Here is a 16,443-nt window from a genome sequence, read left to right on the forward strand (position 1 = left end):
ATTGAATTCAATGGGGAGAACCCGTGACAGAGGAGCAGTGATTCTGAAACATAAATTGACATGCTGCGGATTAAAAAACGCACCGCAGGTCAATTTAGGAATGTTTTTTTAATTATTCAAATGTCATTCAATTTTAATTATTCAAATCTCCTCCACCCTGCTGCTACTGTATTATGCAGCGGATTTTCCGCAACGTATCGGAAAATCTGCAGTATTTAAGCAACGTGTGAACCCGGCCCTACAGTGCAAGATCTACTCTTCTCTAGAGTACCCAAAGCATTCACAAGACAGGGTCATGTTTACACTGTAAGAAGAACACTATACAGAGCCTTCCGTACATGTACAAGAGGAGGACAAATATGGACTAAGTCACAATTGCCATGCTTACATGCAGTTGCGACTATACAGTGGGGTTCCAGCGGTAGAAGGGAGCAAAAATGTAAATTGCAATACATACATTGGTAAGAAGATAAATTTTTTTACTATAGGACCAATTATTTTAAAATATAAATACCCTAATCCTGGACAACCCCTTTAAAGAGTGGATGGTTCTAAAGTAGTACTAGATACACTTTTCATAGCAATTCTTAGAATCGTATGTTTATACACTTGTATATATAGAAGGTTAATAGATAAGACGACTTTAAGCAATGACAAACCAGTTGGATATTTTGAATTTAAGATTGTTCAATCTGTCTACTGGTGTCAATCATATCTGTCTTCAGCTATCACTGCTTCCTTCAGAAGAAACCAGTGATAATGTTGTCAAGTACTTTGGATGTAAGAAAATATAATGTAGCTTCTATTGACTTGTTGCTTTTAGTAATGTATATTACATACAGTTATAATCAATGTGCTCATTCATGATTGGATAGATCAAAGCAGGAAAAACTGAATTTGGTCCAATATGTGGAGAGAAATCACCGGGAAGAATAGAAACGGGAAGTAACAGTGTACAGATTCTGTTCCATAGTGATAATTCTGGGGAGAACGGAGGATGGAGATTGTCTTATACTGTCACAGGTAACTTACTGTGTGTTTTTGTTTCATTAATTTATACAATGCATATCACATATACAGAACATAAAGATCTGTCATTTCTACAATCTGACGTATCTTTTTTTTTCTCCATCGCCTACTCTTTTCTGCATGGTGTAATAGAAAAGCGAACCGTGTTAATAAAATGTCATTTTAGGTGTTTCCTGTCCTGACCTACGGCCACCCACCAATGGAAAAATTGAACCTTCTCAATCAGAATACACCTTCAAAGATCAAGCTGTAATCGCCTGTAACCCTGGGTATCGAATTATAAAGGTAAGTCACACTTATCTCAGGTCATTGTGCATGCACCAAAACTGATCCTACCAACCTGTGGTATATTTACAGGACCTATTCAGTTGAAAATTCATATACAGTAAGTGATTTCATAACTTGACGATTATATTAATGTTAGCATTGACATTTTTGGTTTATAATATCGAAGATTTAAAGGAAGTGTAAACCTATGGAAACAATTTAAGTTTGCATATAGATAGAATTTGCATAAACCTTGTACAAAGAGAGGATCACCCAAATGTAATGTGAAGTCAACTTAACAGCCTGTATTAAAGTCCAGAGCTGCATTCACAATTCTGCTGGTCATCATTGGAAGCAGTCAAAAAATTAAAGCTCAAAAAGTTTAGCTGAGCTTCTATAATGCAGTGGGATAGTTCATTTTCCCTACATCAGATTACTGTAAAGTGCCTGCAGTTAAAATGATACTTCCCATAATGCAAGTCACCAGAACAAGATCTGTGCTGACTTTGAGTCATCAACTAATACTAGGAGATTTTAGGTCTACAGTCTGCAAAATTGTGATTGTAGCTCTGGACTATAATACATTCTTCAATTTGAGGACAATTCTATTCAACTTTTTTTTAGATGAATTATATGTAAACTGTAAAATAGTGCTAATGGTGGACATAACCCTTATGCTCTCTAACTATTACTGAACTCAACCAAACGTGAAATCATTGTATGCAAATTTCTGTAATAAAAAGCTAGATGAAAGGTCATTTTTCTCCTCTTTTACTAGGACAACTTAGAAATGGAAAGTTTCCAGATTGAGTGCAGGAAAGATGGAAGATGGAGTAATGAGGTTCCAAGATGTCAAAGTAAGAAACATACTACTGTCTGATCTATAGAACCAGAAAATATCTCCAGAACACATCATTATCTCTTATTGTGAGGGCTGTTACGCGCTATTGCCAATTCTTCTGCAAAGCACAACTTTTCATGCCAAGAACTGTTTGCTGTTTTCTATAGCTCTTTATTTCCTTTCTTTAAAGATTATAGAACTATCTTTTCAAGCATTTCTCTGAATTTATTATATTTAGTTAAAACACAGCACAAAAAAAAATCTACCTGCAAGGGCAAGTAAGAAATTTTACAAAACAAAATTGTCCACATTCGCATTACTTTAATGTTTGGCTTTCATGTAGTATGCACAGTTTTCTTGCTACGTAAAAGGTTTTCTAGTAATTGGAGTGGAACAGCTTTTCTTAACCAACCTATAAACTATTTCTATTCTATTCTGCAAAAAAGACTTTCCACAAACTGCCAATACACTACTCTTCCTCGTCCATGCTCCTACCTCTAAGGAATCAATTCATTTCTCTCTTAAGAGGGTTCATGATATCTGTACTCTGGTGGTCGGTTTTCTGCATGGCGCTTGTTTGCATGAATACTAATCTTCCTTTCCTCTTTTCTCTTTTTGTCTCCCTTCTACAATCCTTTTACTCCTTTGTTGCTTCCCCCTTTTTCACAAAACTACAGAGAAGGAGATCAGGATGAGCTGAAGACTGGAATGAGAACAAGCTGCCATTGGCCTGTTATCATTTGTCCCAATGTTAAAGAACACTTTGTTTACCTCATATATTAAACGCACAAGACAGATGAGTGTGTCGAAAGCACAGTATCCTACTGGAGGTCTCCGAATAGAGTCAATGCGTACAATAAGCGGGCAGCTCCTTCTTCCAGTTCAGCCTGTTGCTTTCATTAAGTACTCAAAGCACATTTGCCAGAGGAAACAATTATTATTACATAGACTGAAAAGCCTGTCTGCTGACTTCCCCGCGCTACTAAAATGCAATTTGCATATGCTTAGCCATGGCTTTATTATTCAAAGAACATTCCTTCCGATATAGAGCAAAACACTTATACCCGCGCATGCTGACAGAAATATCACTCCTGAATATAACATATTCTTTTAGGACTATTTAGAAATGTTGTGTTACGCTTGTTACACTATGTTAATTAATGATATCATTGTTATTATATTTTATTTATACATCATCTACATTTTATACAACTCTTTCTAGTATTCTGTTTATGTGAACTTTATAAATAGAATTACATATATGAATACGACCATATAAACTTAAGTGGCTAGTACATAGCGCACAGAAATACAGTCATAGATGAATAAATGCTAATCTTTCTAGGTTATGTTAGACATATTTATTATTCACAAAGCCCAGTCTTATACTACCATGACTTTCAGATATATAGCACCATGGTTTTGCTAAAACCTGAGTCATAAGGATGGAAAAGTATATTTCTTGAGGAGAAATAAAATGCAACTAAAACATCATATATGACTGAGGACAACTATTACAAAATATTGTTATTATTTTCCTATTGTGCTTTTTTGCATTTGTATGAACATGTAATCTTTGAAGGGAACCTGTCACCAGCATTTCACCTATTAAATCAGCAATACCTGGTGGTAGTGGGTGAAAAATCATTTTTATATAACCTATAATTATCTTCTAAGTCGGCTCTGTACCTTTACTATTCTGTTTATTAGTGTTCCCGTGCCGTATGCTAATGAGCATAAAGGAGTTATAGCTTAGTTCGAAAAAAAGTCATATTTTCATTATTCAAGCTTTACTAGTTAACTCCGCCTCTTTACTTTTAACCCCTTAATGACCGGGCCTGTTTGGACCTTAATGACCAAGCCAGATTTGTCAAATCTGGTATGTCTGACTTTATTAGAGAATAACTCTGTGAAAGTTTTGAATATCCAAGTAATTCTGACATTCTTTTTTCGTCACATGTTGTACTTTATTTTAGTGGTAAAAGTAGACTGATACGATTTGCGGAAATTAATTAAAAAATAGAAAAATTGAAGAAGTTTTGTAAAAATTATCATTTTTCCCTATTTTTAACTGCAATATGTCACATATGTACATACATACGGTACAATTTTTTTTATTAAATATATATTTCCATCTCTTTACTCTATTTTTGAAAAAAAAACTAATAATTTTTGAGCAATTTAGAAGACTTACAAATTTAGTAATAATTTTATAAATTTTGAAGTACATTTTGTTTTCCTGCACCAAGCCAGGTTTTCAGAGGCTCATAGATGTCAGAATGGTGGAAAACCCCACAAGTGACCCCATTTTGAAAACTACACCCCTTAAGGTATTTATTAAGGGGTGTTGTAAGTATTTTGACCGCACAGATTTTTTTGTAAGAATTCATGCAAAGCAGGCGTAGAAAAATATAATTTCACTTTTTTCATAAAAGTATCACTTTGAAGACCGATTTCTTTGTAAAGCGACCATGAGAATGAAAAAACACACCCCAAAATCTATCACCCTGTTTCTCCTGTTTTCAAAAATGCCCCAATTGTGACCCTTATGCATTGCCTGGACACACGGCAGGGCCCGAAAGGGAGGGAGCACCCGGAGGCTTTCAGGACTCATATTTTGCTTGAAAATGTTTTAGGCCCCACTGTACATTTGGAGAGGTTTTGAACTACCAGAACGATAGAAACTCCCCATAAACGACCCCATTTAGAAAACTAGACCCCTTAAGGTATTTATCTAGGGGTGTAGTGAGTATTTTGACCCCACAGTTTTTTGCTAAATTTAATGCATAGCAGGTGAAATTAAAAAAATAAATCACTTTTTATATAATAGTATCAATTTGAAGAATGATTTCTTTGTAAAGCAACCATGAGAATGAAAAAACACACCCAAAAATCTATCACCCTGTTTCTCCTGTTTTCAAAAATGCCCCCATTGTGACCCTTATGTGTTGCCTGCACACACGGCAGGGCCCGAAAGGGAGAGAGCACCCGGAGGCTTTCAGGACTCATATTTTGCTTGAAAATGTTTTAGGCCCCACTGTACATTTGGAGAGGTTTTGAGCTGCCAGAACGATAGAAACTCCCCATAAATGACCCCATTTAGAAAACTAGACTCCTTAAGGTATTTATCTAGGGGTATAGTAAGTATTCTGACCCCACAGTTTTTTGCTAAATTTAATACATAGCAGGTGAAAAAAAACAAATTTCACTTTTTTCATAAAAGTGTCAGTTTGAAGAACGATTTCTTTGTAAAGCGAACATGAAAATGAAGAAACACACCACAAAATCTATCACCCTGTTTCTCCTGTTTTCAAAAATACCCACATTGTGGCTCTAATGCGTTGTCTGGACACACGGCAGGGCCCAAAACCAAGGGAGCACCCGGAGACTTTCAGGACTCATATTTTGCTTGAAAATGTTTTAGGCCCCACTGTACATTTGGAGAGGTTTTGAGCTGCCAGAATGATAGAAACTCCCCATAAATGACCCCATTTAGAAAACTAGACCCCTTAAGGTATTTATCTAGGGGTATAGTAAGTATTTTGACCCCACAGTTATTTGCTAAATTTAATACATAGCAGGTGAAAAATAATTAAATTTCACTTTTTTCATAAAAGTGTCAGTTTGAAGCGACCATGAGAATGAAGAAACACACCCCAAAATCTATGACCCGGTTTCTCCTGTTTTCAAAAATACTCCCATTGTTGCCCCAATCTGCTTATTAGATGTGTGGCTGGGCCAAAAAGAGAGGGAGCACCCTTTGGCTTTCAGGGCACAATTGAATAAATTCTAGGCCCCATATCATGCATTTAGAGGCATTGAGCTGCCTGAACAAAACAAAAAAACCACGCAGAAATGACCCCATTTAAAAAACGAAACCCCTAAAGGTATTCATCTAGTGGTGTAGTGAGCATGCGGACCAAAAATTTTTTAAAGGAGGAAATAATGGGTATCATTTCAGACACTATGGGTATATGATGTTTTCTTCAAACTCTTATTACGTTTCCACATGAAATAGAGGAGACGTGGTAGAAGGTTATTTTGCTAGAAATATGCCACATTAATAAATTTGTGCGGCATACAGAAGAGAAGTGAAGCTGTGTATTCATCACGGATACATGTCGCTATAGCCGTATTTGCCTGTACTTATGACTATTTCTTTCTGAAGAAGCAGTTGGTGCCATTATGATGTCATTGTGGACAGAATTCTGTCCTAATATAAAATCAGTCAGAGAGGAAAAAATTAACTGTACTGGAGTGACGGGCAATATCTTCAAACAAATGGAGGAAAATGTATCCAACTATGTTGCAAACTCGAGTCTGTTTACTAGATAGAAGAACACCTGCAGGGCTGCCATGACAAGGTTTTTTTTTTTTTCAGTGACTGGTTGTACAACGTCTCTTTAGCTCCATCAATCCTTATGAGGGACGAACTTGCCAAGTGACGCGGTACACCATAACAGGCCCCTGCCCGGCAAGGTAGAAACCGCTATGTGCACAAACAACCAATCACCTACAGAATATATAACGGGACAGTGTCCAAAACCATCTATAGGAACAGTAAAGGATCACTAATCCCCAAAATGATGTCAGTATTTCCAGAAGAACTGTAACAAAGCCCATGGTGTATTGATAAGGAACAGCTCGATTATTAGAGATCCTCCAAATAAAAAAAGATCATGCCCGTATCACGGTACAGAATTAGGAATGTAACATCTGTATGTGGCAGGACATAGTCATAAGAACAATCAAAATAAAAAAATAGTGGATGTGGGATTTTGTACTGGACAATTAATTCCAGCACTTGATCACCCACAAATAAATAAAAAAAATCATAAGGGGTAAAATTAGTTTTTTTCACGGTCTGAAAAAAATGTGCTCTACAACCTCTCCCACAAGAAATAATCCGTACTTGGAAAGTCCACAAACTAAAAAGAAAATATAAAGAAATTGACTCCCTCAAAAACCCCCCCACCCAATTTTTTTTTTTTTTGGTGTTAAATGCTAGTAATTTGAAACCTTGTAAAAGGTTTCGAAACAGGGGTAGTTACAAAGGGGTGGCTTTGATGGACACATGGGGCAATAAAAGCGGGAAGCCCTCCTCCTGCCATGCTTGCTACATACCCGACACCTTCTTTGGGGATATTTTTGGGTCTCAGTGGAAGGAATAGGGTGTGAAAAGTGGCGCTCTGAAAGCCTGCGCACATCCTCAGATTCGCAGGATTGTGAAGGTATGGTGGACTCAAAAAGGAGATGCTCAATGACCTTCTCCTGAAATTGAAGAAAAGTGAGCGTTCCTTGGGCTTTTTTTAAAATAACAAAACTGTTATAGGTAGCAACCTGGATGAGGTAGATTGCTACCATTTTGTACCAGGCCTTATTTTTGCGCTTCACCAGGTAAGACTGAAGCACCTGGTCGGAAAGGTCTACACCCCCCATAAATTTGTTGTAGTCTGTTACACAGACAGGTTTCTGCTTTGCAGTGGTAGCCCCCCTCTCCGTAATTGCCACAGTGGTGTCCGTGTGTACTGTGGACAGTATGTAGACATCCTTCCTGTCGGTCTACTTCACTGCAAGTAATTCCTCACTTGCAAAGGCCATGGATGTTCCTTTTCCCAAATGCCTGGACACCAACTGTTGTGGGAATCCCATTCTGTTCTTCCGTACTGTCCCACAGGCACCTGTATTTGCAGCATGGAGGGCTTTATAAAGGGGAACACCAGTATAAAAGTTGTCTGTATAGACGTGGTACCCCTTGTGCAGAAATGGCTCCATTAGGTTCCACACTATTTTGGCAGAGGTGGCAATAGTTTCTGGGCAGCCTGGGGTATGAATTTGGCGGTCCCTGCCTTCATATATTTTGAAACTGCAGGTGTAACCCATTGTGCTCTCGCACACTTTGTACAATTTCACCCCATATCTGGCTCGTTTGGAAGGGATGAATTGACGAAAGGAAAGGAAAGACGGCCTTTGAAGCTCATGAGCGATTCATCTACAGACAAATTTTTATCAGGGGTGTACAACTTTAAAAATAAATCACTTAGAAGGCTGATTAATGGCCTTCATTTATTAAGCCGATCATAGGCTGGGTCACTTCTTGGGGGGACTTGGGAATTGTCGGTAAAATGTATGAATCGCATTAGGGCCTCATAGCGGTTTCTGGACATTACTGCTGCAAATACAGGGGTAGCGTGGACAGCACTAGAAGTCCAGTAGGACCGGACAGATGTTTTTTTAACCAAACCCATATTGAGGGTAATGCCTAAAAATTTTTTTATTTCTGAGACACTTGTGGGGCTCCACATTCTTGAATAAATAGACACAGGCTTTTGCAGAACAAACTGCCTAGCATACAGATTAGTCTGCTGGACTATCAAGTCTAGGACCGTATCGCATACAAAAACATTAAAAAAATTATAGGGGGTAAAATTTTGGATGTCAGCACTAATTCCTGGAGTCGCTTCAAATTGGGGTACTTGGGGGGAAAATGATAGTGTAGGAGGGACTGCAACACTCGGCCCTGCACTTGACACCTCTACAGCGACTGCTGTATCTACCATCATAGGACTATGGGGTTCAGCGGTAGAATTAGAAGCGGTGTCTGTTTCGCTTTCAGAACTGTCGGAACATAGCAAGGCGTAGGCTTGCTCCGCGCTGTACATTCGCTGAGACATTATATTTATAGATATGCCCTATAAGTCCTAACCCTAAAGTAAACCTAAAAATGACACAAATTATAATTATTATTATTTTTTTTATATAACAGACGTAAAAAAAAGTAGTATTACGGCCCTAAACACTAACGCTAAACTAGCCCTAAGCCTAAAGTAATGCTAAACTAGCACTAACGCTAATCTAGCACTAACGCTAAACTAGCACTAACGCTAATCTAGCGCTGACACTAATCTAGATTTTATAATATATATATATATATATATATATATATATATATATATATATATATATATATATACAGTGGAGGAAATAAGTATTTGATCCCTTGCTGATTTTGTAAGTTTGCCCACTGTCAAAGTCATGAACTGTCTAGAATTTTTAGGCTAGGTTAATTTTACCAGTGAGAGATAGATTATATAAAAAAAAAATAAGAAAATCACATTGTCTTTATTATATATATTTATTTGTATCGTGCACAGAGAAAGAAGTATTTGATCCCCTACCAACCATTAAGAGTTCAGCCTCCTCCAGACCAGTTACACGCTCCAAATCAACTTGGTGCCTGCATTAAAGACAGCTGTCTTGCCTGGTCACCTGTATAAAAGACTCCTGTCCACAGACTCAATTAATCAGTCTGCCTCTAACCTCTACAACATGGGCAAGACCAAAGAGCTTTCTAAGGATGTCAAGGACAAGATCATAGACCTGCACAAGGCTGGAATGGGTTACAAAACCATAAGTAAGACGCTGGGTGAGAAGGAGACAACTGTTGGTGCAATAGTAAGAAAATGGAAGACATACAAAATGACTGTCAATCGACATCGATCTGGGGCTCCATGCAAAATCTCACCTCGTGGGGTATCCTTGATCCTGAGGAAGGTGAGAGCTCAGCCGAAAACTACACGGGGGGAACTTGTTAATGATCTCAAGGCAGCTGGGACCACAGTCACCAAGAAAACCATTGGTAAGACATTACGCCGTAATGGATTAAAATCCTGCAGTGCCCGCAAGGTCCCCCTGCTCAAGAAGGCACATGTACAGGCCCGTCTGAAGTTTGCAAATGAACATCTGGATGATTCTGAGAGTGATTGGCAGAAGGTGCTGTGGTCAGATGAGACTAAAATTGAGCTCTTTGGCATTAACTCAACTCGCCGTTTTTGGAGGAAGAGAAATGCTGCCTATGACCCAAAGAACACCGTACCCACTGTCAAGCATGGAGGTGGAAACATTATGTTTTGGGGTGTTTCTCTGCTAAGGGCACAGGACTACTTCACCGCATCAATGGGAGAATGGATGGACCCATGTACTGTCAAATCCTGAGTGACAACCTCCTTCCCTCCACCAGGACATTAAAAATGGCTCGTGGCTGGGTCTTCCAGCACGACAATTACCCGAAACATACAGCCAAGGCAACAAAGGAGTGGATCAAAAAGAAGCACATTAAGGTCATGGAGTGGCCTAGCCAGTCTCCAGACCTTAATCCCATCGAAAACTTATGGAGGGAGCTGAAGATCCGAGTTGCCAAGCGACAGCCTCGAAATCTTAATGATTTACAGATGATCTGCAAAGAGGAGTGGGCCAAAATTCCATCTAACATGTGTGCAAACCTCATCATCAACTACTAAGAATGTCTGACTGCTGTGCGTGCCAACAAGGGGTTTGCCACCAAGTATTAAGACTTGTTTGCCAAAGAGATCAAGTACTTATTTCTCTGTGCACAATGCAAATAAATATATATAATTTTGACAATGTGATTTTTTTTATTTTTTTTTATATAATCTATCTCTCACTGGTAAAATTAACCTAGCCTAAAAATTCTAGACTGTTCATGTCTTTGACAGTGGGCAAACTTACAAAATCAGCAAGGGATCAAATACTTATTTCCTCCACTGTATGTATATATTAGAAAGATGATTTGTTTTTTCACTTTTTTTCTTCACAGAACAGGACGCAGACTGATCTCTCTCTCCTCTCAGAACAACTACAATGGGAAGAGAGAGAAACACAGCCCATGTCCTGGCTGTGTTATAAAAATAACTGTCAGTGATCTCTGTGATAGGTTTTATCACAGAGATCATCTGATCAGGGACCAGTCACAACGGTCCCTGATTGTTGCTGTGCCAGCTGCCGACACGGGTAAGCTATGCACTCTGCATGCGTGCGCCATTTGGGAGGGGGGTTCGGACGAGGGGGGGAATCGGATGGGGGGGATCGGATGTGGGAGGGGGGAACACTAATTACCCGTTCTCTCTCCTCTCTAAGGAGTTATTCCATGAGAGGAGAGAGAAATGGTAACGATCTGCCGCTTTACCGTGAACGCCGTGAAATAATGATTCACGGCGATCATGTGACCAGAGACCACTCGTGATGGTCTCTGGTCGTTGCTCCGAACTCTCAGCTACCTCCGGTAGCTGAGAGAACGGAGCTCTGATCTTTCGTTTCGGCACTACTTTAGGCTAAAGCGATCACGTGAAAAGGCGTCGCCTTAGCCTAAAGCCCCTTAGTGACGAACGTAAAAAGGCGTATTGTTGGTCACTAAGGGGTTAAATAACAGCTCCTCGCCAACCCCCAACACACACGAAATCCTGTGCTTCAACATTGGTGTCCTGTTCTGGTGCTTGCGCACGACGAGACACCATAACGGCCCACACAAAGTAACTAGATTTGAGGCCCGGACGATGCAAGAAGGGTGTCGGACCCTACATGATGGGAGCATGCGCGCTATCTCTGATGAGATTTCAACATTCAGGGCGGGCCAGTTTTCAGCGGTGGGGGGGCATAAGAAAAAGAGCGAACGAGACTGCCGGATTATTACCATAAAAGGCGCTAAATGTTTTCAGACTGTTATTTACGGTCGGAGGAGGAGTTTAGAAGAGGGGATAATGGCAATGGAGTTTGACAGTAGCGGCCAGCGAGGGGTGAGTAGAGTTCAATAGGTGAAATGCTGGTGATAGATTCCCTTTGACAGGGTTGTGCTAGATCAGAAAAAAAGGATCTTCTTTTCTTGAATAAGCACCACTGTTGTCCCCGAGCTGTTTTTGGTATTGCATTTTGCCCTCTGATTCACTTAAATGGAGATGAACAGCAATACCAGGCATACCCGATGAACAAGAGTGTCATTGTTTCTAATTCCAGGCAACCCATTTAAAGTGGAGCCCAGTGATATGGTTTGTCATGATCCCGACACAGGAGAACTGCTTTTACCTGTACCTACAACAATTAAATAAAATAACAATATGATCACTAGAGAATTTCTTTCCCTCACTAACAAAATAGTTGTTCTACAAGGTAAGGCTTCATTCACATCTCTGTCGGGCTTCCGTTCATGGGTTCCGTTAGACCTTTTGGTCAGGGGTACCCATGAACGGAAAGCCAAAAGGAAACCATAACTTCTGTTTGCATTACCATTGATTTTAATGGTAATGCTTCAGTTGCAAATGGTTTCCGTTTGTCTCCGCTCCGTAAGGTTTTCGTTTTTTTTTTTGGCAGAAACAATAGCGCAGTTGTCTACGCTACTGATTCCGCCCAAAAAAAATCTGAAAACTTGCAGAGTGGAGACAAACGGAAACCATTTGCAATGTAAGCATTACCAATCAAATCAATGGTAATGCAAATGGAAGCTATGGTTTCCATTTGGCTTTCCGTTCATGGGTTCCCCTGGCGGAATTGTCTAACAGAACCCATGAACGGAAGCCCAACGCAGATGTGAATGTAGCCTAAAGGAGTCAAATTGGCTTTATATCAGTGACCATAGTGTTCCCTTCATATCAGTTTTCAGGCAAACGGACAGCTAAAGCTTCAGCGTTCGCAAATAACACTGTATATCTGAGCTTATTGGTCCCAAGTTAATATGACTTTTGGGGAAGTGGAAGATCAATACTTTAACTTTGGTAAATCTTTTCTTATCTATTGGTGAATTGTCCAGGGTTGTCTGGTTTCAGCAAATTAATGTTATCTTATGTATTATTAAAAGTTATACAATTTTCCAATATACTTTCTTTATTATTTCCTCACGGTTTTCAAGATCTCTGCTGGTTGTTATTCAGTAGGAACATTCATTGTTTACCTCCAGTGAATAAAATTCTGACCATGGTCATGTGATGGACTTTCAATTATACAAAAATAAACCTTAATCTGCTGAAAATGGACAACCCCTTTGAGAGCACCTCTCTAAAACATACTCATGAGCTAAATTGCTTCATTTACAAGCCATTATGATTCAACTAAAAGAGCTGAACAGTCATAGGTAAATCAAAGTCCCCTCTGATACTTTTACTGGTGCCCTAAAGAACACAGAAGCTGTATTACCGCCTGTGTTCTATCAATGAAGAAAGTAGAGGGGCTATTCTGACGGCCTTTACCATACCCCAAAGGCTTTTTATTGCCCACTGACAGATGAAACCTTTATTCTCTTGACAGCAACCATAAGAATGTGATTTCCTACACCTGCTCTTCCCATTTTGCTAAATTACTTCAACATGTAAAAGGAGCAATTCGGTGAATATGTATGCCTTAAAGTGTAGCTAAACATTTAACAAGCTTCTGACATGTCATAGTGAGATGTCAGAAGTTTGGATTGGTGGGGGTCTGATCACTGAGACCTCCACCAATCGCTAGAACGAAGCGGGTGAAGTGCTCGTGTGAGCGCTCAGCCGCTTCGTTTCTGTTCGGCTTTCTCCAGAAATCAATGTATTGGAGGACGGGCTCAATAGAAGTTTTTCAGCTGCTTAGTTTTAACGAATGGTGGGGGTCTCAGTGCTCGGACCCCCACCAATCAAAACTTCTGACATGTAACTATGACATGTCAGAAGTTTGTTAAACGTGTAGCTACACTTTCAGACATTTCTGAAATTGCCTTTTCTTAATATATTGGTAAAGGTTTACCAAAAGTGTATATTTACCTCTGAATACCATTTCACAGTTGACCTATAAAATGAATCTACATAATAAGTTACAGCCTGCATTACTGTCCAGAGTTATATTCACAAGTCTGCAGGTCTCAGAGCTGAAATCTCCCAGCATTCCTTGCTGGCTCATTGTTATTGCTATAGATGCAAATGTTCCTGCAATGAATTTTAGCTTATATGTTAGATAATTTGCTCTCTGGTAAAATGAATTTGCCATGGGCCATCAGCATATTAAGAATTCTAAATTCTGATAAAACACGTATTGGAAGAATATGGTACTCATATTTTAAATTTGTACATTTGGCAAGTTATGAGAAAAATACTATTATTTAAAATTTTTTAAAGGAGATGTCTCAAAGTTGCACATATCTCCCTTTGTAATGGATGACAGTACAACTGTACTCCTACAACTCCAACTTGGATGCAATTAGAAGACGCAGAGGTATTAAATAGCAAATATTGTTTGGGGTTGTCTGGTATAGAAAAAAACATTTTCATTGTCGTGGAAATCCATCGCTCAAAATATATTAGACTGAAATTTATACGAGTCCAAACAGACTCTCAAGGCCAGACCCCATTAGTCAGTATCCTAATTAGGATATTTCACGGATATATACGAGAGAGGAGAAGAAAACACACAGACACGCTGAAATGTTCAAAATGCTCCTCTGAAGGATTTATTACCAAACTCAAACTGTTAAACTGAAATTCAGAAGGGGTGTAGGCTTGAGGTAAACCAATCAGAGACAATGTAACAATATTTGTTATTCAGTAAAAAGCATACAATAAAATACATCCCAGATACATCATTATAATTCTTCACACATTAGGTTTTGCAGGCCTTATCTCTTTTGGACAGAATATTCTCGTGGAGATGGGGGAGACCTTCCCTCATGCATACTTGCCACCCTCCCATCTCCCTCCCTGTCCATTCCTTACCAACTTCGCATGGGAACCAAGGTCAAAGATAAAACATACGAAATCAACATTACTTGTATTAAAGGAACAATGACTTTTCTATTCACTACAATAAAACCAAGATGGGAACTCCAGACAAGATGGCTGCTGCACGAAACTAAATCATTTACACATTATCATCACTTTCACATAATACATATCTTAGTAATTCGGCATCCTGCTTGATAATTCACAATGTAATTTCATACAGAGAATATAAGCAAATAAATCATCCTTCACAAAATGTACCCCATTAGGGAATTCTGAATTAATAAAAGAGGAACCTCTGTTCAGGATCCTCTTCTGTGGGTACAAAAATAAACTCTGGAAGACCTGTCCTGCATTACAGACACCCATTTGGTTTAATGTCTCATTTCCTGTGATGGCACTGCCTGGAAATTTAACACTTCAAGTGACCCAACAGATTACAGCAGATCACGGGGGGCTCAGCAAGGGGACACTTGTGATTTACTTAGTGTCCAGGTGCCCTTCTAACAGTCACGAATTGTTTCTATGGAAACTTCAGTCACGTATCAACTATAATACATGAGTCCTAGTCTTATTGTTTCATGTAATAAGTGAATACAAAGAAGAGAACCTGTCAATATAATTTTAAACATTAGTATTATATACACCATATAATATATAGAACACAAAAAAATGTGCTCTTTCCTCTGCATCAAAGAAAAATGTAATTCTGTAAATATTAATGCATAGTACAGAATTTAATTTGCCATTTTTCTTGACGTAAATCATGAATGAAACAGATCCAAGGTGAATGGATGACATGTGTTAGTGATATTGTTAGGGTGAGCAGTCAAACAATAAAAAACACGCTAAGGAAAATGTAACAGGTTGTGCAGTATTGTGTAAGAAAGAAATTATCCAAGAATCAATGTCTAAAACCTACTCAGAAGAAGAGAATAAGGATCATTGTATTGAAGGCATCCAAAACGTAGGAAAAAGGTCTTATGAGTAAAATATATTAGATGTTGGGTGGACGCAAGATACTATTTTATGACTGAAGGTAAGTTCATGAAAATGAGTGTATTATAATCTAAGAGTTGTTACCATGGAAATATTGTGAATTACTACATCAGGTGTACACCAGCAAAAAAGTCTGTAATACATAAGTAGGGAAGAGGGAAAATAGATGGGCAATTGCGATATTATATGCATTGTTACTTTTATTCGGTACACTTAAAATAAATTCTTATATCGTAATTCAAACATTTTATGTATGTCACCAGTAGGAGATTATTAGTTCTTATGCCCTCTGGAAAAAGTCTGGATATCTCCGATATGTCATTTATTCACTATTTATAATTTCTAGCCTTGCCACTTTTTGCGTTTCAGTTTATTTCCACTTATTTTATGTATTGCCCTTTTGGGTACAAATATATGTTAATGTCCCCACAACTTTTGCTTTATTACTCAGGGAAAATCACATGTTATGTGTATGCTTTCCCTTTATTTAGGATATTGTTCAGTTAGACATACACCCTGCATTATTTGACAAAACAAATCCCCTAACTTCTCAGGACAAAAAGGGGAAAGTGACTTATTTCACATGACTGCTGTTTTTATGCACCGTATTGTCTCATCTGTATGCTGCCAGGTCAGCTTGCAATATACATGTAGCTAATATATCACCAGGTGCGGCATCTATTTGGAATGGCACACATCCGAACCACATGTATACAGGAGAAAGCGGCAGGCTGTGTCCGTGTCTCCTCATTATTTAAAGCAGCGTGTGTGCTAGCCACC

General features: G+C 38.7%; 1 protein-coding gene across 6 annotated transcripts in view; it reads left to right on the plus strand.

Annotated features, from left to right (window-relative positions):
* Positions 1 to 16,443, plus strand: part of MASP1 (MBL associated serine protease 1) — a 140,028-nt gene that overhangs the window by 36,689 nt on the left and 86,896 nt on the right. For 3 of the 6 annotated variants that reach the window (XM_075861796.1, XM_075861797.1, XM_075861795.1), the window contains exons 6-8: positions 876 to 1,023; positions 1,196 to 1,314; positions 2,075 to 2,153. In XM_075861796.1, the coding sequence (XP_075717911.1) occupies positions 876 to 1,023; positions 1,196 to 1,314; positions 2,075 to 2,153 (346 nt within the window). Of the gene's footprint in view, positions 1 to 875; positions 1,024 to 1,195; positions 1,315 to 2,074; positions 2,154 to 2,814; positions 4,090 to 9,291; positions 9,631 to 11,947; positions 12,055 to 16,443 lie in introns of those variants that run through there. The other 3 variants (XM_075861799.1, XM_075861798.1, XM_075861800.1) reach the window with 3 other exon arrangements.

Source organism: Rhinoderma darwinii, chromosome 4 (genome assembly GCF_050947455.1).
Source record: "Rhinoderma darwinii isolate aRhiDar2 chromosome 4, aRhiDar2.hap1, whole genome shotgun sequence".
Taxonomy (NCBI): Eukaryota; Metazoa; Chordata; class Amphibia; order Anura; family Rhinodermatidae; genus Rhinoderma; species Rhinoderma darwinii.